The 21,281-nt window shown below is 32.9% G+C and overlaps 5 protein-coding genes and 2 non-coding genes across 8 annotated transcripts; 3 read left to right on the top strand and 4 right to left on the bottom strand.

Moving 5' to 3' along the window:
- Nucleotides 1–534: 534 nt before the first annotated feature.
- Nucleotides 535–635, bottom strand: LOC119369543 (small nucleolar RNA snoR31/Z110/Z27). Its single transcript, XR_005177076.1, has one exon. It is a non-coding gene; the product is annotated as a small nucleolar RNA snoR31/Z110/Z27 (small nucleolar RNA).
- A 41-nt stretch (nt 636–676) lies between these two features.
- On the bottom strand, nt 677–764 carry LOC119369531 (small nucleolar RNA R32/R81/Z41). The gene has a single exon (XR_005177064.1). It is a non-coding gene; the product is annotated as a small nucleolar RNA R32/R81/Z41 (small nucleolar RNA).
- Nucleotides 765–2,023: 1,259 nt separating this feature from the next.
- Nucleotides 2,024–5,712, top strand: LOC105646921 (wax ester synthase/diacylglycerol acyltransferase 4). Its single transcript, XM_012232871.4, has 5 exons — nt 2,024–2,350; nt 3,194–3,778; nt 4,052–4,405; nt 5,263–5,400; nt 5,507–5,712. The coding sequence occupies exons 1-5, from the start codon at nt 2,138–2,140 to the stop codon at nt 5,669–5,671; spliced, it is 1,455 nt and encodes a 484-aa protein (XP_012088261.1). The 5' UTR covers nt 2,024–2,137; the 3' UTR covers nt 5,672–5,712.
- A 1,941-nt stretch (nt 5,713–7,653) lies between these two features.
- LOC105646920 (wax ester synthase/diacylglycerol acyltransferase 4) lies at nt 7,654–9,564 on the top strand. The gene is made up of 5 exons (XM_012232870.4): nt 7,654–7,923; nt 8,026–8,604; nt 8,714–9,067; nt 9,150–9,287; nt 9,371–9,564. Exons 1-5 carry the CDS (start codon nt 7,738–7,740, stop codon nt 9,527–9,529), a joined length of 1,416 nt encoding a protein of 471 aa, XP_012088260.2. The 5' UTR covers nt 7,654–7,737; the 3' UTR covers nt 9,530–9,564.
- An 815-nt stretch (nt 9,565–10,379) lies between these two features.
- Nucleotides 10,380–11,256, bottom strand: LOC105646919 (early nodulin-like protein 3). The gene is made up of 2 exons (XM_012232869.4): nt 10,981–11,256; nt 10,380–10,904 (listed from the first exon to the last, which is right to left on the bottom strand). The coding sequence occupies exons 1-2, from the start codon at nt 11,153–11,155 to the stop codon at nt 10,468–10,470; spliced, it is 612 nt and encodes a 203-aa protein (XP_012088259.1). The 5' UTR covers nt 11,156–11,256; the 3' UTR covers nt 10,380–10,467.
- A 1,860-nt stretch (nt 11,257–13,116) lies between these two features.
- On the top strand, nt 13,117–17,878 carry SWI2 (switch 2). Its single transcript, XM_012232866.3, has 8 exons — nt 13,117–13,578; nt 13,732–13,838; nt 14,627–15,554; nt 15,764–16,011; nt 16,495–16,621; nt 16,699–16,974; nt 17,066–17,336; nt 17,431–17,878. Exons 1-8 carry the CDS (start codon nt 13,219–13,221, stop codon nt 17,745–17,747), a joined length of 2,634 nt encoding a protein of 877 aa, XP_012088256.1. The 5' UTR covers nt 13,117–13,218; the 3' UTR covers nt 17,748–17,878.
- A 41-nt stretch (nt 17,879–17,919) lies between these two features.
- LOC105646918 (Prefoldin chaperone subunit family protein) lies at nt 17,920–21,216 on the bottom strand. 2 transcript variants are annotated; one of them, XM_012232867.4, is made up of 11 exons: nt 20,925–21,216; nt 20,781–20,840; nt 20,526–20,693; nt 20,285–20,351; nt 19,233–19,537; nt 19,039–19,137; nt 18,921–18,954; nt 18,577–18,707; nt 18,441–18,482; nt 18,296–18,370; nt 17,920–18,187 (listed from the first exon to the last, which is right to left on the bottom strand). In XM_012232867.4, the coding sequence occupies exons 1-11, from the start codon at nt 21,126–21,128 to the stop codon at nt 18,131–18,133; spliced, it is 1,242 nt and encodes a 413-aa protein (XP_012088257.1). In that variant the 5' UTR covers nt 21,129–21,216; the 3' UTR covers nt 17,920–18,130. The 2 variants fall into 2 exon arrangements, with proteins under 2 accessions (XP_012088257.1, XP_012088258.1); XM_012232868.4 differs by having other exon boundaries at nt 18,577–18,695.
- Between the last annotated feature and the right edge of the window lie 65 nt (nt 21,217–21,281).

The following is a 21,281-nucleotide window of genomic DNA, read 5'->3' as shown; positions in this document are numbered from 1 at the left end:
TTGTGTTGTCCAAGTTAACAATTTTTCCAAATCATTAAATGTAATTAAATAGTTAAACATAACATGATTAAGCAATGCAAAATTTTGTTTTTCATGAAATTAGTTTCCTCGTAAAGTTTTCATTCAATTTCATTATTAAACGAAAAGTTTAACAGGGCTACAGATAAAACGAACCGTTTACCAAACTTACAAGTCTCGCAGTGAAAAATTTAAGCCCAATAGTAATTAATTGTAGTAATATTTCAGTCCGCCCGGTTCTTTTCATCAAGTCATAAATTAGCTGAAAAGACGACAGCCAAACCAGACGGCCACAGTTCGTTAAACGACGTTCGTTTTCGATGGGCAGAAAATTTTGGATTTCCCAAAATCCAGCAGACGATAAAAGGCAACATTTTGGATAATTTGTTTTGAATAAATGGTACAAAAAATAATGAAAAAAATTGAAGAAACGAAAATAATGGAATGGGAAAACGGTGAATTGAAAAATATTCATCAAATAAAACAATAAAAATATGAAATAATAATAATTGTTATTCGAATATCAGAAACGAAAATCTTATTCTCATGCACAGCGTAAAACTGTGTCAGAAGGTGTCCTAAGATTTTTGAGTTTCATCATTATCATCTTTAATGGAGTAAATACTTCAATTTTGAAAAAAAAAAAGAAAGAAAGTGATAACGAATCAGAAAGAACGCAGCGAAATGGATTTATTGATCATATGAAATAGATCATCACCCGTTCATTACTTCCATCATTTTCAATTTACCAAAAATAAAAAAATAATAAAGAAAGAAGAGAAATTTTATTAAAGTTAGTAAAGGATAGGGAGACATAGCATTGAGAAAATGTTGAGAAGAATGGCAGAAAGATATAAACAAGATGCATTTATAGGGAGTACAAAGTAGAATTGAAGCCCTAAATAGCCCAATAGCCATTTAATTTGGGCTATGACCCAATATTTGGCTTGAAAGAGGCCTTCAATCAAAAGAGATATGGGTCAGACTAAAATTGGCCCGGTTGAACCCGAGCGAAATATACATTCCAGCGATATAAATTTTTTATCGGGAAAAATACTTATTTAGATCCGATTTTTAAAAATTATTTCTACATTTGTCTTTTTCAAGTGTACGGATGTCCTAACCCTAAGGAGGCCCTAACACCAACTTAAATGTAAAGACCAGCTCTCCAACCACCAATCTTATCACATCGAAGTGCACGACACCCAACGCTTCTCGGATCAGATTTAGACCTATCGTCTAAATAGATTTAAAAAATAAAAATTGAAGAGCTGAAATCCAAGTTTTCATTACCTTCTTAGTGCAATCAAGTAGGAGAATTCCAAAAGTAAGGTTCAGTCTTCTTTACCTTTAAAAAAAGAAAAGACACAGTCTTAAGCTTTTATTCATATATAGCAAAGTCGAAGAGATTTTATTAATTAGGACTGCCAGAGCACTATTAATTTCAAGCCCAAATAACTGACCAAACCATGCTTTTCGGTTTGATTATGATTTGGTTCGGTTTAATTTCGGTATTTAGATTATTTAATTTTTTTCAATTTCGTTAATTTCTAACTGAGAAAAAAGAATTAAAATAATTAAACAAACTAATTTTTTATTTATTTAAAGAAAAGAAAGAAACTTGTGAGTTGCACCGACAGCTGGTTAGCAGCCAGTTCTTGATTGCTCATTAATTGATAGGTTTGAAAAGTCGACCTATGGATGTCTAAAATTTTGAATGTCGGGGCCACTTTTATTTAATTCACTCAGTATTATTTATTATTTTAATAGTAAATATAATAATATTGACAAAAAAAGTTAATTTGAAAAAAAATATTAGCAATATAAGTTACGTGATTTACTAAAAAAAAAAAAAGATGGTAAATATTTATGAAAGGCGAGTCTATTTGCAGTGATTTCACCGACCCTAACCATAAATCGACTCAAAGCCATCAATAAAACCAAAAGCAGAAGACAAGGAAATAAATAATCACATGCAATTCTCACCAGAAAAGAACTTTATACATTTATGCCAGTCTGCCAGTAGGGTTCTTGCATGCTATAAAAAAAAAAAAAATTAGCATTTGAAGTTATTAAACCAAAGTAGAGTGGAATAAGTGAAGCCCAAGAAAATAAATCTATGGAGTTTAATCAACAACAACAAGAAGAAGAAGAAGAGGAAGAAAGATTTGCAGAACCTGTGAGTCCAACAGGGCAATATTTCAACAGCTCAGTTCTTTCCATTTGTGTTCTTGCTGTTTTGGAATCACAAGTTCCAATAGATGACTCGCCCACCATGACTTTGCTTCAAGATGTCTTTCTCCCTATCAATCCTCGCTTTTCCTCTATTATGGTATATATCTCTCTCTGTAATTAAGCTTGCATCCATGTTTAGAATTTACGAGCATATAATAAATTTTTATCATAAAACAATATTCTTTCTTCTACACTGTATATTGAGTTTTATGAATCTAGTAGTTTCATAATTTTATTTTTGTTAATTGGGATCCAATTAACATTTTTTTTTTTTCATATAAAAATGGACATGAAATACGTTTTATTTGTAAATAAATTTTGTTAAAAATATAATTTAACTAAAAAAAAAATCTGCATGCATGTTCAGATTTAAATGCAGAATTCATTTTGTACATATATATATATATATATATATATATATATATATATATATATATATATATATATATATATATTTGGGTTATGTCATTTGTATATTCTATTAATTTTTGATAGAATTTAATTCTATCAAAAGACAAACTGTCTTTGAAAACTCATTTTCAAATTTTTGATTGGCTTATTTTGACAATGTACTTCATCAGAATACGATCTGCAGCCATTTATGAAACGTGTGAATGCTACACCTAACTTATTCAATTTAGGTCATTAAAAGAAAGCTAAAATGTCAGATGTATAGTATTGTACTTAAATTTTTCTATAGCTCACATGTTTTAATTAATTGTACTACCTACTGAAACTTTTGTTATCCTTTAAAATAAGTTAAAATTATTGTCATGTCTTTAAACCGTATTATGTTTTTCTTATTTCTGTCATTAAATATCTTATTTTTCCGATAGCTCACATGTTTTAATGAATTAATAAACGTTAATGAACATTTTGAAATTTTTTAAAAAATTTTAAAGTATGGGAATTTCACTAACTACTGAGCATTTTATAACAGGTTAATGACAAAAATAATGGTGGAAGAAAATGGAAGAGGGTTGAAGTTAAACTAAAAAACCATGTTAATATCCCTAATTTTCCTTCAGGATTATCACCAAAAGCTTATGATAAATATTTCAATGACTATATATCAACAATAGCTTTAGAACCTCTTCCTCAAAGCCAACCTTTGTGGGAAATTCATATAATAAAATACCCAACAAGCAAAGCAGCTGGGAATGTCATCTTCAAGCTTCATCATGCACTTGGAGATGGTTTTTCTCTTATGGGAGCTCTTCTTTCTTGTCTACAAAGATTAGATAACCCTAATCTGCCATTGACATTTCCTTCACTTCAAATACCTTCAAAACCTGAAATTATTATCAGCAAGAACAAGAAGAAGAGCATTATACCTAAATCTTTTAATTCAATTTTTAATACTATGTCTGATTTTGGATGGAGCCTTCTTAAGAGCAGTTTGGTTGAAGATGTGAAGTCCCCTATCAGATCAGGGGATGATGGTGTGCAGTTTAAGCCTATTTCTTTATCAACTGTCACATTTTCTCTTGATCGCATCAAACAAATTAAGGCTAGGCTTGGAGTGGTAAGTTAGTTCTTAATTATTTTATTCCATTTATTAATGTTTTTACTAAATAGTGTATTAAGAATCTATATATATAATTTGAAGCATGAGTACAAAAAAACTCTGAACGCAACGGTAATTAGAGTTTTCTCTAGAAATTTTAAAACGAGTTGATTTGTCCGGACCAATGAAAATAGAAATTTTTTAAAATGAAGATCTCTGATCATACAAGTATAATCTTTCTTTCGGATTAATATTAAAATTTAATTCTGCTTTGTTGTTGCTTTTGGACAGACGATAAACGATGTAATTACTGGTATAATCTTCTACGGAATTCGATTATACATGGTAGAAGTTAATGATAGATTCAGCAATGCACATTCAACAGCATTGGTATTGCTGAATACGAGGGCAATTGGTGGGTACAAATCGGTGAAGGAAATGGTGAAACCTAATGCTGAGTCTGCATGGGGGAATCGGTTCGGGTTCTTGCATGTTTCAATGCCTGAATTAACCAAGTCTGCAATTTCCAACCCACTTCAGTTCGTTGAGAATGCAAACCAAATCATCAAAAGGAAAAGAAGCTCTCTTGCTGTTGATCTCACTGGCAGGCTCCTCGATGCTCTACGGAAACTTAGAGGCCCTGAGGTATGTGCATCATCTTAGTTGCATAAAAGTATTTTCTAGTCAAATTATCGGATTAAAGGGAGTGAATTGTATTCAGAGGCGGGTTCGAAACCTAGAGTTGTTAGTTCTAATTAGGACCATTATTAGTGTTTAGTAATAAGCGATTAGATCAACGGAAGTGAATTGTATTCTCAGGCGAACCTTACCTATAAGGTTAGGGTGCGAAACCTGGAGTTGTTAGTTCTAATTAAGATCATTACTAGTATTTACTAATAAGCGATTAGATCAACGGAAGTGAATTGTATTCTCAGACGAACTTTACCTGTAAGGTTAGGAATTCGAAAACTGGAATTGCTAGTTCTAATTAGGATTGTTATTAGTACTTACTAATAAGTGATTATATCAATAGAATTGAATTGTATTCTTAGTCGAACTTTACCTGTAAGGTTAAAGATTTGAAACTTGGAATTGCCAGTTCTAATTAGGATTCTTATAATGTTTAAGAATATTAACAGCTATGGGTATAAATGAGTGGAGCTGTTTGAGCTCGGCTAAAGAAAAATTCAAAAAAATTTGGCTCAAATTGAATTAGAGCTCGAGTTCAAGCCTAATAATGTTCAGTTTGAAAGCTTGTTGACCTTTATCGAGCTTTCATATATACATACATATATATATAATATTTATTTTAAATCTATTCGAGCAACAAATCTCAAGCTAGAATTTTCAGACTCATTGAATTTTCAGCTAAGCTCGAGCCGAACTAAATTCTATCGAGCCTGACAAGTTTGAGCTTGAATTGGCTTGTTTACGCTCCTGATAATAGTTCGGTGCGTGCTGTGAAATTGATTTGGATAACAAATTGTTGTTTGGGATTGCAGACAACAGCCAAGTACATACATAGCACATTGAAGAACTCAAGCATGACAATCTCAAATGTAATTGGCCCTGTCGAATCCATGGCTTTAGCTAACCATCCTGTTAAAGGTCTATATTTTATGGTGGTCGGTGTACCTCAGGTAATTACTCTATTAAATTTTAATAATATTATTGTTGTGAAAAGATTAATTATATAGACAGAAACTGCTCGAACTGATTCATAACTTGCTTTTGAATGGGTTGCAGAGTCTTACTATAACGATGGTGAGCTATACAGGACAGCTTAGAGTCGCGGTTGGAGCAGAAAAAGGCTTCATAGATACTCAAAAGTTCAATTCGTGCATAGAGAATGCCTTTGAAATGATATTTAAGTCCGCTTGTGAAATACCTTTTGAAGGAAAAATTAATTAACTAATTTAAGAACTTAATTATATTTTGTTTATTCATTATTATGATTTGTTTTACTCCTATATAAATTTTGTTACTCCTATATTTATGTAACTGATATCCACAATGTATAAATAAATATTTTATATCTGTAAAAATAACTCATTTATCGCTGCCTTCAGTATAGTCGGTATATATTTTTCAAAATGGGCTATCGTCAGCCCAATAAAGAGCCCATGAAAGGGACAAGATATCAGCCCAGCGAAATGTCTCACCATCTTCCTGCAAAATCAAATCCATAAATTCATAACCTAGTTGAAATCAAATTCACTTGACTATGATAAATTCATTTATTTTATATATTTTGCAGTTACAAGAAGTCTATTGAGGTTATAGTAAAACCCTAAAGCAGAATCAATTCGGCTCAATTCTTGAATTTATCCTTACCTAAATTAAAACAAAAGATTGACTTTTATCTATCAAGAAAGCTCAAGAAATTGGTGGTTAGGCTGGAGAATATAACGATTATTAATTTCTCAACTGCACTGATGCTGGTCGCTAGCAGCTCAACATCCATGAATCAATAAATTCTAATCTCTACTTCTAGAAAATCCAAAAAATTAAGTTAAATGGGAAACAAGATAGCAGATCTTTCCTTGTTTTTCATTCTTTTGTTGAAAGACGATCTCCACTTATTAAATATCCTTTTTGTCGATAAGAATGCATTAATTACTTATATAAATATGTAGTACTAACAATTAACAAACCTAATTACAATAAATTAATAATTGTAAATGAAAATTAGTTCATTATTTTAGTTTCATTTCATCTTTGTATTTTTCTTTTAATGATATATCAGTAAATAAAGTATTGGTTGGAATGGTAAGCGTTAACCGCCTTTGTTGAAAACAAATTTTAAAAAAAAAAATAGTTTAGCTCAATCCCACATCGGGGAGAAGAGTTAATGGAGGGTGGTGAATTGTCTATAAAAGAAAGCTAATGTTTAGCTTTCTAAACACACCAAAACACACCAAAAACATTTAAATGTGTTTTATATTAGAGATTTAGAGCAAGTCTCCTGATGAATGTGTTTTATATTAGGGATTTAGAGCAAGTCTTCTGATGAATATTTTTCTTGATTGTTGTTTGGCAACGGCCGTGGTTTTTCTCCACTTGGGGAGTTTTCCACGTTAAACTATTGTGTTATTTATTCTCTTTAATTTCTCAGTCATTATTTTATTTTCTCATTTGTTTCTGCTTGAAGCCGATCCGAAGGGCGGGAAAATAGCGATTTTTCCAACAGTAAGCAATATCAAACTTCTATAGAAGTGATAACGTTAAATTCGATATCCAAAAATGCATGTACTAAGAAGAATAAAAATCTTCTGAAAATAGATTATAACCTAAACAAATTAATGTTAGTATAAGCAATTACCTCAATACATGAGAAACCATTAAATACAGTAGACTTTTCAGTACATGTCTGATTCCATTCCTTTCATTTGGCGGTGTTAATCCTAAATAAGTCGTCACCGTTTGTTATGAGCAGGTATACGTGGTTTAACTAACACCCAGCAGCTAACTAGTTCAAATCTTTTATTTCTTAAAATTTCTTTTTCTTGACTTTTAAGAGAATGAATATTTCAACTAATTTTAATTAGTTAGTTATTAGCCATTGATTGCATGAGATTGACCTTTAAAAATACAAGGGCAGCTTCGCCAGCTTATCCCCATTTGTCGTCGGAGTTTCTGGATGCTCTCTTCAATAATTTCTTTTGATGATATATTTTATATATATATAAAGCCAAATATATAAATTGAGACTTAAATATAAATAGGAAAATACATATCTAAATGAAAATAGACATTTTGAAAATTTTATTTTATCATTTTTATTCTCGGTATATAGTAAGAAGTACAATAGTTTTAAAAAAAAATTTTATTTTCATAGGCATGAGTCATGGTCAAAGCATTCTATAAATATATTCTCATGCACGACTTCTTGATTTCATATGTAGAACAAAATAGGTTAATTAACTGTAGTTGAAGTGCGCATACAAAAAATATAGTTGAGAAAAAAGAAAATTGTAATGGAGACAGAGCAAGAAGTAATATTAGAACCTGTAAGTCCAACAGGACAATATTTAAGCAACTCAGTTCTATCACTTTGTATTATTAGTGTTGTTGAATCACAAGTTCCAATAGATGACTCACAAGCTATGTCCTTGCTCAAAGATGTCTTCCTCCCTATCAACCCACGTTTCTCTTCTGTTATGGTAATATCTCTATCTATCTATCTATCTATCTATTTGTATATTAATGTAAAATGTCTAAAAATACATTAAAATCACGTGCATATTTACCTTGGTAACCAACAGGTAATGAACAAAGATGGAGAAAAGAGATGGAAGAAAGTAGAAGTGCAGCTTAAAGACCATATAAAAGTGCCCATTTTCCCTACTGGAATGTCGACAAAATTTTACAGTGACTGCCTTGATGATTATTTATCAAATTTAGCAATGGAAACATTGCCCCAAGATCAACCCTTATGGGAAATTCACATATTAAAATACCCAACTAGTACAGAAGTAGCTGGTAATGTAATCTTTAAGCTTCATCACTCTCTTGGAGATGGCTTCTCTTTAATGGGAGCTCTTCTTTCTTGCTTACAAAGAGCTGACGATCCTTCAATTCCCTTGACTTTTCCTTCTGTTCAATTGCACACTAATATTGAAAGCAAGAAGAAAAGTATATGCAAGAGTTGGCTTAGAATTTTTTCTTCAATATCGAATACCATATCAGATTTTTGTTCAAGTGTTGTGATTAGTAGTTTTCTTAAAGATGATATATCGCCGATACGATCAGGGCATCCTGGAGTGGAGTTTTTGCCCGTTAGCGCAGTGACAATGTCTTTCTCTCTTGATCAAATCAAACAAATCAGGACCAAACTTGGAGTGGTAAGTATATCTTTAAACCAAATCTCTTGATATGTCAGTTTGCGTAGTTATATATATCACCAACTCTTGATACGTCTTAATGAAGTAAATTTTGTTCTCTTCGTAACAGACAATAAATGATGTGATTTCCGGAACAATTTTCTTGGGAACTCGAATGTACATGGAAGCAATGAGTAAAGGATCAGGAAAAGCCCGAACCACAGCATTAGTTTTGCTAAATACAAGAATGTTTGGAGGTTACAAGTCAGTTCAAGAAATGACTAAACCTAATGCAGAGCTGCCATGGGGCAACCATTTTGCCTTCTTGTCTGTATCAATTCCGAAATTGAGTGGTTCAGAACCTAAAGACCCTCTCCAGTTCGTTTGGAAAGCAAGAAAAATCATCCAGAGAAAAAGAGCCTCTTTTGCTGTTTATCTCACTGCAAAATACCTTCAACTTGTAAACAAATTCAGAGGCCCAGAGGTATGGTTTAAGTAATCTTTATTCATCAAACTGATCGATGGATGAAAAAAAAAAGATCATGTCTTCTTGTTCTAAATTACAGGCGGTATCGAAGTATCTTCGTAACACGTTGAAGAACTCAAGTACGGGACTTACAAATTTAATAGGGCCAATGGAACAGATGGCTTTAGCTAATCACCCAATTAAAGGCTTCTACTTTGTGGTTACTAATGCACCTCAGGTACATGTTTATCAATCCCAGAAAAGTTCTATTTATGAAGAGAATTTCGTAATAAAACAAAAATTTCTTTAATGGAATTGCAGAGTCTGATGGCAGGAATAGTAAGTTACATGGGAAAGCTTAGAGTTGCTGCTTTAGTAGAAAAGGACTTCATTGATCAACAAAAGTACAAGTCTTGTATAGAAAATGCATTTGAGATGATATTCAAAGCTGCATGTGAAGCTCCTGCACCGCAAAATTAATGACACAAGCTGCTAGACGCCTCATTACAATTTAATTTCTCCAATTCTTCCTTTTTTTTTTTTTTTTTTTTTTTTTTTTTTTTTTTTTTGAAAGATATGTTTCAGGTTCATAATAGCTTATTTGATTTCCAATTTATCCATTCAAATAATAAAAAATAAGCTTATTTATTTAAATTGAATCAATAAGCTAATATAATTTATTGGATAAAAAAATAAAATTACCTTTAGAATTATAAAATAGCATTATATATCACTTTTTAATTATTTAGACAGTGGATTTAGATTCAAAATTCGTCTCAAACGAATTACGTCTAAAGTACATATTGTCCATTCATCTAGCTAATATTGTTATCAAACTCCTGATTAATTAGGATGACGATGAGAATTATATATATATGTGTGTGTTCAAATTGCAAATAGCATACAATTTATCTAGTCTGTCCTAATAATCATAAGGTTTTAATTTACCTAAACGACATAACGTTTAAGGCAAACATCACAATTTTCAGCCCATTCATTGGTCCAGCACTGGCCATGTTATTATTTGGGTCAATACAGGTTGTAGACGTATATATCCTCTTTCAAATATTAACAGCTCAATCATATAAACACCAACGTGGCAAGATATCAATTTTTTTTATTACCAAATCTTAACTATGCCACTATATTAAAGTCCATTTTTTTGCTATGCATATATCAAAATATTCATATCCAAAAAAAAAAAAAAAAAAGAACAAGTAGAAAATGGAAGAAAATTGATATATACAATCTTCCACATCAGATTATTTCTTAATTTGAAGACAAAAATATAATTTTTATTGAAAAAATAAAATAAGAATAAATTTAAGAACAAAATAATGAATACGAAGGCGTAAGCAAGCCTTCTTAATTTCTTTAATCTATAATCAAAATCAGAAAATAGCTAAAACCCTAATGAATTAGCCCAATATAAAACCCAGCCCAATACAAGCACCCAAAACCAACCCAACAAAACCAGTCGAACTCTGAGAGCCCGAATGAGGTGGCGCCACTTCTGAACCATTTGAATCAGCCGGAGACGGCTGCGGAAGAGGAGGAGAAAGAGTGGGTAAAGATGATGGAGACTCAGGTGGTGTTGCCAATGGAGAAGGGGATGGAGGGGCAGGAGTAGCAGAAGGCTTTGTGGGTCTCACAGCCAATACAATAATAATCAACTTTTGGCCCTTCTTGCAATTATCAGCATGTCCAGAGATGAAATAAAATGGCCCGGAACGATCAAACGTGAATAAAGAGTCACCGTCTGTTAAAGACTGTATAGGGTTTTTTGTATTGCATGAGTTAAAATCGTCCTTTTTCACCACGAAGACTGAGTCAGATCCTTTCTTGTACTTGAAAACTGCAAATAAAAACGTTAGCAAATTAGGAAATACTAATCAACTTCAAAGTAAATTTCTGGGTGGTGAAAGACTTACAGAGAGTATCATTGACTTGAAATCTGTTTCTGTGAGGCCATTGAGTGTAGTTCTCAGAAGGATTTAAAACCCAACCATCTCTACCACCAACATAAAACTTGTAAGCTTCAGATGAACCAAAAAGAAACCCCATCATCAAGAACAAGATAAACCCAAGAAACCTTTGAAACCCCATGATTAATAAATTGTTTCTTCAAGAAATTAACAGTCAACTAATTCTATTCAACAAGGAGATAAGTATATATATCTATATATATATATATATATATATATAGAGAGAGAGAGAGAGAGAGAGAGAGAGATGTGAAATGAGGGAGGAGTTGGTGTGTGTATATATGTAGAGTGTAGAGGATTGATTGTGGATGTTACCGTTGCAGAAAAGCAAGAAGAACGTAGTTAATTGTGAAATGGAATATATGGGAAGAGCTGGATATTATAATCCCCGGTGTAAATGTATTAGGCGTTTCAAAGACAGACCATTATCGTAATAATTATTTCTCAGTTGCAAAGAGATTACACATTGCGACAACGGTCGAGAAAGAGTGTAGTTTTTAATTTAATTTATAGTATTTTGAAATGGGTTTCTCTTTTTATTTTTGTTTTTATAAGATGAAAACAAGGGGCTAGCTTTCAACTCAGGAGACTGGAATTGTGTTCAGAAGCAGCCAAAATGTTCACTGGGAACAGCGGGAAGACAGTGTAAAATAACCTTTAATCCAATGTCGAATATTGTTGGTGGCTAGCGGCTCCCAAATAACCTTTAACAACCTCCATCGTACGTATTGCTCTTGTTTTAGATATTCGTTATTTACTTTAATTTTTTTTTTTGTTATTTATCAAGAAATTATGTTTCTTTTCTCATCTATACCTATAAATTCACTTTTATAAAATAAACATTGAAAGTAATAATTTTAATAATAGTTAGAAAAATTAATAAAATAAATAAAATTTACATGTTAATGAGTGTTCAACGTATCTTTAATATATTTTGAAAGCAAATAAAATATTAAAATATATAAATAATGGAATAGCAGTGAGTTTTTAAATTTTAATAGGTCAAGTAAACTTATATATATAATAGTCCTATAAATAAAATAATAATTCAATAAGATCATAATTATAAAATAATAAATAAAACAGTAAGGATGGAATTCAATTCAAAAATAGTAATGCAATTAAGGATGAAATTGCAAAAAAAAAAATCATTCTTTTTAAAAAATTAATAATAAAAATAAAATTTAAGTGTTCATGGAATATTAAATTATATTTAAATCTTGTAAATCACATATTTATAGATTTATAAATATGATATTTTAAACACTTGCAATTAAAATAATTAAATAGTTATTGCAATTTTTTTTGTATTTTATTATATGAATAATAATTTGCTATATTATCAATTAAAAAATACAACAATTATGATTTTTCATCCTTAAAACAACTATATTTGATTAATTTAATTTTTATACCATGCTTCAGAAATTTTGTTTAAGTAACTGAAATTAAGAGTATTATTACTACAAAAGGTTAAAATTTAGGTAAATTAATTGAAAGATCAAAATAATGTAAAATTATAAAATCTATTAAGTTCGGATATTCTGATATATTAAACCTATAATTTTTAATTTTAATACTATTTTTGTTTCATAATATTTGTTATATTTGAAATTTCACATATCTTAAGAAAAAAAATTAAATTTATTTAAGGTACAATAAATTGTTGAGTAAATTTACTATATTAGCTTTAATTTAATACTAATTCTCTAATAAAACCATTAAATTGGAATAATAATTATTGGTTATATATAAAGGATAAATATGAAAAAAAATATTTATTACTCTTTAAAACTATAAATATTTTTATGACAAGTACTATAGAGCTGAAGTATTACATAATTTTAGCCAATAAAGCATTAAAATAACCTAAAAGTTACTGTTATTCGTTAACACCTCTGATATTATTAATAGATGACATTATTAAAATAATAAAACGACATAACTTGCATTACCAATGTCTCGCGAGGCGTCGTTGGCTAAGTGTTCGACATCAACGTGGCAATACGCCGTCGTATTGGATACCGACTCGGCGATTCGCTAACTCAGCCTTAGTTACCGAAGCAAACACTGTTCTTCGATTTCTTCAAAAACAAAAATTTCAAAAATCAACTGATTGAGAGAAACCCAATTCCTAAAAACTATAGCTTAGATCGTAACAAGTTCGTCAATTCACTCACCTTTATGTCACTAGCCACTTTCAAAGCCTTGAATGAAACACTAAAACCTTGCAAAAAGCTCTCATCTTCAATTTTTACAGGGCCATTGTCTCAAGAAGAACCGGACCCAACCACATATTTAATTCCAAGAAAGCCTCCAAAATCCTCTCTTTCACAGCAAATTCAACGACTTGGAGACTGTTTTCCTTTGCCACAACAACCCCAATCCCAGTTAAAGAAAAATGAAGATGAGGAGAAAGAAGAAGCAGAACAGGAGATAAAAATTGCTGATTTTGGGAGACCTGAATTGGGCCAGTTATTTGATCATACAGGACCCTTTGAACCATTAGTCCTTTCTTTGCCTGGAGAGTCACCTATTGTACAGGTAATTATTAATTACTGCGTAGTGTTAGTTTGATTCTTTTGTTTTTTGCTTTTTTTTTTTTTTTTAATTACAGTGGTTAGCTAATTATCTTTTTTAATTACAATGGTTGGTTCGTTTGAATCTGTTCTAAAAAAAATGTAATTTTCATTGCAGGTTCCTGCTTCTATCAACTGCAGGTTGCTTGAACATCAAAAGGAAGGAGTAAAATTCTTATATAAGCTATACAAAAACAATCATGGAGGTGTTCTTGGCGATGACATGTGAGTATATATATTGTATTTAATTTTTATAACTATTTCAACTGTTCCATATTTTGGTTCATTATTTGGTGATTTAATATATGCTATTTGCACTATTGTGTTTGTATTCTTGGAACAATATCTTGTCGATGTCCCACTTCTTTCCATAACATTCAAATTTATTTATCTGTGACTTAATAGGTTTATGGTTGGTTTAGTGTAAAAGGTTTCTCCATGAAGCCAATGTGGTAATGTCTTGCCTTCAAGAGATTGCCTTATTATGTTCTTGGGATTCTAGTAGAGCGTGGAAATAATAAAATTCTCGATTAAATGATTTTATTTATTATGATAATGGTATTGAACAGCCGCCTTCAGCTTTTTTTTTTTTTTTTTTTTTGTTCATAAATGGCTAATTCCTTTACAATTTCAGTTTTTCTTTAGGAATTTGTACATTTTATATAACTGGAATTGACATAGCACATATGCTTAGTTTTTCTGCATTTAATGTGCATCGTTGCTGAAGGTTTCATTAATATTTTGACATAGTAGTCGTAGATTTTTTTATGGGGTATCTGCTCAGAATCTCAATTTCTGATTAGCTTTACCAACACAACTAACTACTACTATGGCGGTAATAGTGATTTTTATGTCTAGGAAACACATACAACAATTGACTACGCTTAAACTGTATTGGTTGCATTGTAGTTTGTTTAAAGCTTTTTATATATGCAATGAATTCAGGGGTGCATGACCTGTGAATCTGTGTTATCTTGAAAAGCTGATAGAGCTTTTATCAAAACATGGAACAGGGGATTGGGCAAAACTATTCAGACAATTGCATTCCTCGCTGCTGTTTTTGGGAAAGATGGAGAATGTGCCGATTCCACAATAGTAAGGGATAACCAGGTATCAAGAAAAGGTCCTGTACTAATCATTTGCCCTACTTCTGTCATCCAGAACTGGGAGATTGAATTTTCTAGGTGGGCGAACTTTAGTGTCTCTCTTTACCATGGTGCAAATCGTGATTTGATTCTTGAGAAGTTGGAAGCAGGTGGAGCCAAGATACTTATTACCAGTTTTGACACATATCGAATTCATGGGAGCATTTTGTCAGAGATTGAATGGGAGATTGTGATTGTTGATGAGGCACACCGGCTTAAAAATGAGAAATCAAAACTATATGGAGCATGTTTAGAAATTAGCACTAGAAAACGAATTGGTCTCACAGGAACTATTATGCAAAATAAAATTATGGAACTTTTTAATCTCTTCAACTGGGTTGCGCCTGGATCATTGGGAACACGAGAACATTTTAGGGAGTTTTATGATGAACCTCTCAAGCATGGTCAGAGGGCAACTGCACCTGAAAGATTTGTCCAGGTTGCTGATGAGCGAAAAGAGCACCTAGTGGCAGTTCTTCGTAAATATATGCTTAGGAGGACGAAGGATGAGACCATTGGGCATCTAATGCTGGGAAAGGAAGATAATGTTGTATTCTGTGCCATGAGTGAATTACAAAAACGGGTTTATAGCAGAATGTTACAAATACCTGATATCCAGTGTCTTATAAATAAGGACCTTCCATGTAGCTGTGGTAGCCCCCTTAAACAAGTGGAATGCTGCAAAAGGATTGTACCTGATGGAATTATATGGCCTTACCTTCACAGGGATAACCCTGAAGGCTGTGATTCCTGCCCCTTCTGCCTTGTCCTTCCTTGCCTTGTCAAGCTACAGCAGGTGAATGAATTTTGCTATATATGTATATATATATAAAATATATATATTTCATTATTGTTTTGACTATCCTATGCTCCATCATTATTTACTTGGGGGAAATCAACTGTTTCGTTATTATTTCAATAAAGAATTTGATTTGCTTAGACCAGGATAAACCTTTGTAGTTTGTTTTCGTATTTCTCTATGCTTACATCCAGATGTGACTGCAGATAAGCAATCACCTCGAGTTGATCAAGCCTAACCCTAAGGATGAACCAGACAAACAAAGGAAGGATGCAGAGTTTGCTTCTGCTGTCTTTGGTCCTGACATAGATTTGGTAGGGGGGAATGCCCAAACTGAGAGTTTCATTGGCCTGAGTGATGTTAAACATTGTGGAAAAATGCGGGCACTGGAAAAGTTAATGTTCTCTTGGGCTTCACGAGGTGACAAGCTTCTTCTATTCAGCTACTCTGTCAGGTCTGTTCCATAACTTGACTCATCCGAACCTTCAATCCTATTATTTAATCTTGCTATTCTAGTTGTTAGTATCATGCTGTGGGAATATATACAGTAAAAATTTAATTTTCTGTGGCAGTTAAACTCTAATTGGTATTACCAAGTTAGTAAAAGTTGACAGTAAATATTCTGGATCTATTTATTCTCATTAATTGAGAGTGAGAGAGAGATGAGATTCAGAAGCTTGTGTTTTTATTGTTGATAATTCTAACAGAAGATCTTAACTAATGCTCGTGAAATTGATTAATTACGTTCCACCTGCTAGATTCCATGTTAATTATTGTTGAGAGGGATATTATTTTGTTTCTGTGATAAGAAGTAATAGTTTACATAGTTGTCAAATGAAGTTCAAATAGCATCTGTCTGTATAATTTTCCTTTGTGTACTTCATGTTGTTTGGATTGCCTCTTTTTTCAGATGCTGAAACTGAACTAGTTTTTGCAGGATGCTGGACATACTGGAAAAGTTTCTCATACGTAAAGGGTATAGTTTTTCAAGACTTGATGGTTCCACTCCAACTAATTTGCGTCAATCTATGGTTGATGAATTCAATTCAAGCCCAAGCAAACAGGTAATTTTCTTCCAAGTAACAGGCTGATTGTTAGTGCATGCTTCAAAATCTTTTCTGACTTCCATCTCCTGTTTCAGGTGTTCCTCATATCAACTCGAGCTGGTGGGCTTGGGTTGAATCTTGTAAGTGCAAATCGTGTGGTTATATTTGATCCAAACTGGAATCCTGCCTATGATTTACAGGCCCAGGACAGGTCATTTCGTTTTGGGCAGAAACGTCATGTTGTAGTGTTCCGTCTTCTTGCAGCTGGGTCCTTCGAGGAACTTGTTTATTCCCGTCAAGTCTACAAACAACAACTTTCAAATATTGCAGTTTCGGGAAAAATGGAAAAACGTTACTTTGAAGGTGTCCAGGTACCCTTTTTCCTCCCCTTTAGAAGGAGTTGGTTATGGGGGTGTAGCAGAAAGTGTTTTCTTATAATTTACTCTGTTGGCTTTTTCATAGGATTGTAAGCAATTTCAGGGCGAGCTTTTTGGAATCTGCAATTTGTTCCGTGATCTATCTGATAAGCTTTTCACCAGTGAAATCATTGAATTACATGCGAAACATGGACAAAATGACGCTCATTGCTCTACTGCAAGGCAGGAACTAGCTGAGATTGGGAGTTATTTTCTTCCTCCCAAACAAATGGGCACGACAACTTTGTCAGTGTTGGAGACCAGCAGGCCAAGTGATGTCACTGCTACAACAAATAAACCTGTGCTTGATGAGTTAGGTAAGTTCATCTACTTTCCTTTGTCCTTGTTACTTTCAACTCATGAAACAAAGGGTTGTCTGTACAAACATAAATTGAATCATCTGACTTGCAGGTATTTTATATGCTCATCGTAATGAAAACATCATCAATTTTGGACATGGAATTAAAAAGAAAAATGACGAGAGCTTTCCTGAGAATATTAACGTTGCTGTGTCTTCAAAGCAGAGAAGAAAACTAGATGATGCAGATGAGAAAGAAAATGGCTCATCATCCAAGAATAGGAAAAGGATCCAGTACGGCCTTCTTGCTCAATTCAAGGGTATGGGAGAGATTGAATTTAGCAAGTGGGTACTGTCTGCAACTCCTTCAGAAAGAGAGAACATGCTTGAAGAATTCAAGAAGAGGAAGCTGAAGGTTCCTAACAGTTGAAGGATTGTCTTCTTGTAGAAACTGTATTATATGTATATTGTTGTATAGTATTGCAACTACTCTACTACCATAAGAAACTAGATGCCAAGTAGAGATTACAAAGTAAATTTAGTAGTTATGATTTCAGGTCATATGGCACATCCCACTTTCTAGTAAAATTAAACTTTTGCCATGCACAAAAAGAAACAAGAAGGTTATTCATTCATTCATTCGTTCAGGTCATTCACAAGCTCGGCTAATTTATGCAATTACCGATACAGGATGAAAATTTATAGCATAAGTAATATATCAGCAGTGCAGTTCATGAGCAACCATGGTTCATATTAGTCATCCAAATAGGTCCAGCTTTTCTACTTTCGCATGTACTTTGACATTACTGAGAGCTATCTTCTCTGCATTTTGAATCGAGAGACTGGCTTTGAAGGTTGGGGATTGGATGACTGCAAAATTCAAGAATATAATAAGGGTGTAAAGTTTAAAAAAAAAAAAAAAAAGGAAAAATACATACAGCTTAATGCCATAATATCATCCAAATTGAGCATCAATACCTCTGATGATGCAACAGTTTTTTGTTGTGAATTTGGAAGGTCAACAGTTCGTTCCACAATTGAACCCGTAAAAGCCTGTAAATGTAAATGAAAATCAGCAAGGACAACCTCCCATCTCAGAATATTAGGTTAACAGTGAACATACCTTGGAACTGTCAAATCCTTGTTTTGGAGTCCGTTCAGGTGTCTTTGGTTGGACATGAGAACATTAAGCAGTTAGGATTTCAAGATGAACTACTTAAAACCACTTCAGGTATGAACTACTTGAACATTACGAATACCTCATTTCTCGTTGATGATACTGTTTTGACTTTCTCCTTCACCTCAGGAAACAGTAGAGATTTTTCAGAAGGAATAGACTCCTTTGTCTCACTCAATGGTTTGCTATCTGACTTATGATCTGAAGATACAACTAGGGATAAACAGACATATTTGGACGAGATCAGAACTATCAGAAAAAATATTGAGATTAAAAGAGCCTTTGTTGCATGAATTTCTTTTCACATTTTATTTAATGGTCCTCCCATCCACGGGAGCTGCCGAGCACCCATCACCTTAAAGTATATAATAATAGCACACAGTATACACAAGGAAGGCGTAAACAGCATAACTGCTGAAGGCTAACCTTTGGATAGAGACTGTACTGTCAAACCTGTGCACTGCATTTTCAAATTCCAGAATCAATAGCGGATAAAGCTTTCTCAAAATACATGAAAGAATAGAATATGAATGTTGTCACTTACGTCTGGCTTATCATTAATATCTAATTGACGGTCATACATATTTGATAATGCTTGAACAGGTACATTTCCAACTTTAGTTTGTTTTTGTGGTTTCCTCATCTGACACCCAAATTTAGTCAGTGATTGAAACCGAGTATTTTCTTATAACAAAATGACCCAAGTGCAACCCATGAAACATACAACACAGCCCTTACCTCAAAAAAATTCTGAGATGTAAAATGATTAAGCTTAGCTTCCTTTGGCTCGTATCCATAATTGCCATTACCCCTCTTTGGCATATCAGTATGCTCATCTTCATGACACTCATCATCAGATTCAACAGTATTATTGAGCTGATCTTCATCACTCTCATTGTCACTTTCAGCAGTTCTGGTGTATTCATCTACATCGTTCTCATTATCACCTTCAACCGCAAGTTCTTCTTTCTCAAGTTCATCCAACCTGGACATTATACGAGCAAATTCATCGTTGTCAACCACAACTTTGTCGTCATTTTTCTCTGAAAAACAATAACAAATTTCTTAATTGCTGAAGCTTTCAATTTTAACACAGTAAGAGCAATTCTACTTATTGTGATTATTGCAACAATACGCAACAATCAGTCAAATTCAAATCTGATAACAAGATGGTGAACAAAGAACTTTGCACATTAATAAACAATCATATAGCTTAGAAATTCAAGCATAAGATGCACACATGTCAGGTGAGGAAGCTCAGGCCAAGATACAGGTGCATCGATTCTTAAAGGATCCCATCAAAAAAGGATTTAAACTTCCATCACATTACACATTCAACTAACTCTAGACGGAGTAAAGAAAGGCAAAATTTTTCTGTTATGCACTAAATCTTCACCAATATTTGACAAATAAATATATCAGAAGAATCCCAAAATTTTAATCATAACTCAGGAGTTCTATAGGAAATTATAAGATGCTATCAACTCATAAGAGGGAAAGATAAGCATGCAGGAAGAATATTTGGCACCCAATAATGGTGGAAGGTTAAAGAATATAAGTTATTTTGTATTCTCTTTAACTGGAACTTAATGTAGCATTTATGAGAAAACAACCCTCGTGTTCCACAAAGTGTCCCTCTAGTTTATATCATTCAGAAGATGAGATACAAAAGGCCAAAAGAAAAACATTGATCCACAATTACAGTATCGATGCTCTTAAATAATTTAACTGCAGTCAAAAGTTTAAAAAACCAAGCTAAATGATAGCAAAAACAAGAGCTAAGAACCTGCCTGATTTAGATTTTCCTTTACCAGAACTTTCCTCCACATAATCCTCCCTAATCTCCACAAGACCCTCCTGTTGCCCATATTGACAGAGACAACATAAACCATAAATGTCCAAGCATGAGAAATAACATTGATCTACCCATTTAAAAAAAGAAAAGAAAAACTCCTTTCAAATAAAGAAGTCAAAAATAATTGTAATTTACTTAAGATATCCTGCACCAAATAGAAAGTTTGCCAAACTAACCGCTGCCTCATAAGCAGTAAAATCAAAAAATGAAGCCTCAGCTCTAAGATCCTTTATATTAGCCTTAAGAGATTCAACTTGTGAATCCAAAACCTTCCCTCTTCTTTTCAAAATCTCCACGGTTTGCTTTGCTGTTCTTTCTACGTAGTAACCTTCTCCTAGAAGAACCTTTCATGAAAAACGATTAACATTCCCAAACTACATTAAAGAAAACTATTAAATTTAAAAAGAAAAAAGACAAAAAGAAAACGATACCATGAACTCATTAGTGTGTACTAATCGACCAGGAAAGAACGCTGCTTTTCCAAATGGAACCTACAAATAATTATCCAATAATAATAAAAATATTAACTTTGAGACAAAAATTAGTAAAGGAGAAACATAGAGAGACTTTCTCACCATGACGTCATGGTGAAGTTCATCGGGAAGGCGAGAAACGAGGTTAATGAGATTAGTATTATCAGCGATGAATTCTTTGAGGTCGTCGAGCTCTTTCTGCTTCTCTGCAACTGTGTCCTCCACGCGCTTCGCCGCTTTCTGTGCTTCGTCGACGGGAAACATCGACGATAATGAAGTAACTGTCCCTTTAGTTTGCTCCTCCATTGTTGCTTTGCAGAGAGGAGTACTTTCGCTGGCAGTGAAGTTTTGAGAGGGTGAAGACGGAAAGGGGTTTAACTGCGGCAGAGTAAAGAATGCTTAAAACGCAGCGTTTTTAACGAAGGATTCTGTGCAATTTAGCCGTCAAAAACGACAACC

The sequence above is a fragment of the Jatropha curcas genome, chromosome 3 (genome assembly GCF_041381405.1).
Source record: "Jatropha curcas cultivar XTBG-Jc1 chromosome 3, XTBG_Jcur_1.0, whole genome shotgun sequence".
Taxonomy (NCBI): domain Eukaryota; kingdom Viridiplantae; phylum Streptophyta; class Magnoliopsida; order Malpighiales; family Euphorbiaceae; genus Jatropha; species Jatropha curcas.
This window is presented reverse-complemented; position numbering and strand designations above follow the sequence as displayed.

What these genes read in the sequence shown, in the direction of transcription:
- LOC105646921 (XM_012232871.4), top strand. Translation starts at nt 2,138, where the DNA reads ATGGAGTTTAATCAACAACAACAAGAAGAAGAAGAAGAGGAAGAAAGA. An exon ending in GGAAACTTAGAGGCCCTGAG is followed by an intron (nt 4,406 to 5,262) that starts GTATGTGCATCA and finishes TTGGGATTGCAG; the next exon opens with ACAACAGCCAAGTACATACA. An exon ending in TGGTGGTCGGTGTACCTCAG is followed by an intron (nt 5,401 to 5,506) that starts GTAATTACTCTA and finishes AATGGGTTGCAG; the next exon opens with AGTCTTACTATAACGATGGT.
- LOC105646920 (XM_012232870.4), top strand. Translation starts at nt 7,738, where the DNA reads ATGGAGACAGAGCAAGAAGTAATATTAGAACCTGTAAGTCCAACAGGA. An exon ending in TCAGGACCAAACTTGGAGTG is followed by an intron (nt 8,605 to 8,713) that starts GTAAGTATATCT and finishes TCTTCGTAACAG; the next exon opens with ACAATAAATGATGTGATTTC. An exon ending in TGGTTACTAATGCACCTCAG is followed by an intron (nt 9,288 to 9,370) that starts GTACATGTTTAT and finishes ATGGAATTGCAG; the next exon opens with AGTCTGATGGCAGGAATAGT.
- LOC105646919 (XM_012232869.4), bottom strand. Translation starts at nt 11,155, where the DNA reads ATGGGGTTTCAAAGGTTTCTTGGGTTTATCTTGTTCTTGATGATGGGG. An exon ending in TCAAGTCAATGATACTCTCT is followed by an intron (nt 10,905 to 10,980) that starts GTAAGTCTTTCA and finishes TTTTATTTGCAG; the next exon opens with TTTTCAAGTACAAGAAAGGA.
- SWI2 (XM_012232866.3), top strand. Translation starts at nt 13,219, where the DNA reads ATGTCACTAGCCACTTTCAAAGCCTTGAATGAAACACTAAAACCTTGC. An exon ending in GAGAGTCACCTATTGTACAG is followed by an intron (nt 13,579 to 13,731) that starts GTAATTATTAAT and finishes TTTTCATTGCAG; the next exon opens with GTTCCTGCTTCTATCAACTG. An exon ending in GTTACTTTGAAGGTGTCCAG is followed by an intron (nt 16,975 to 17,065) that starts GTACCCTTTTTC and finishes GCTTTTTCATAG; the next exon opens with GATTGTAAGCAATTTCAGGG.
- LOC105646918 (XM_012232867.4), bottom strand. Translation starts at nt 21,128, where the DNA reads ATGGAGGAGCAAACTAAAGGGACAGTTACTTCATTATCGTCGATGTTT. An exon ending in CATCTCAGAATTTTTTTGAG is followed by an intron (nt 19,138 to 19,232) that starts GTAAGGGCTGTG and finishes TTTGGGTGTCAG; the next exon opens with ATGAGGAAACCACAAAAACA. An exon ending in TATCATCAACGAGAAATGAG is followed by an intron (nt 18,483 to 18,576) that starts GTATTCGTAATG and finishes GTCCAACCAAAG; the next exon opens with ACACCTGAACGGACTCCAAA.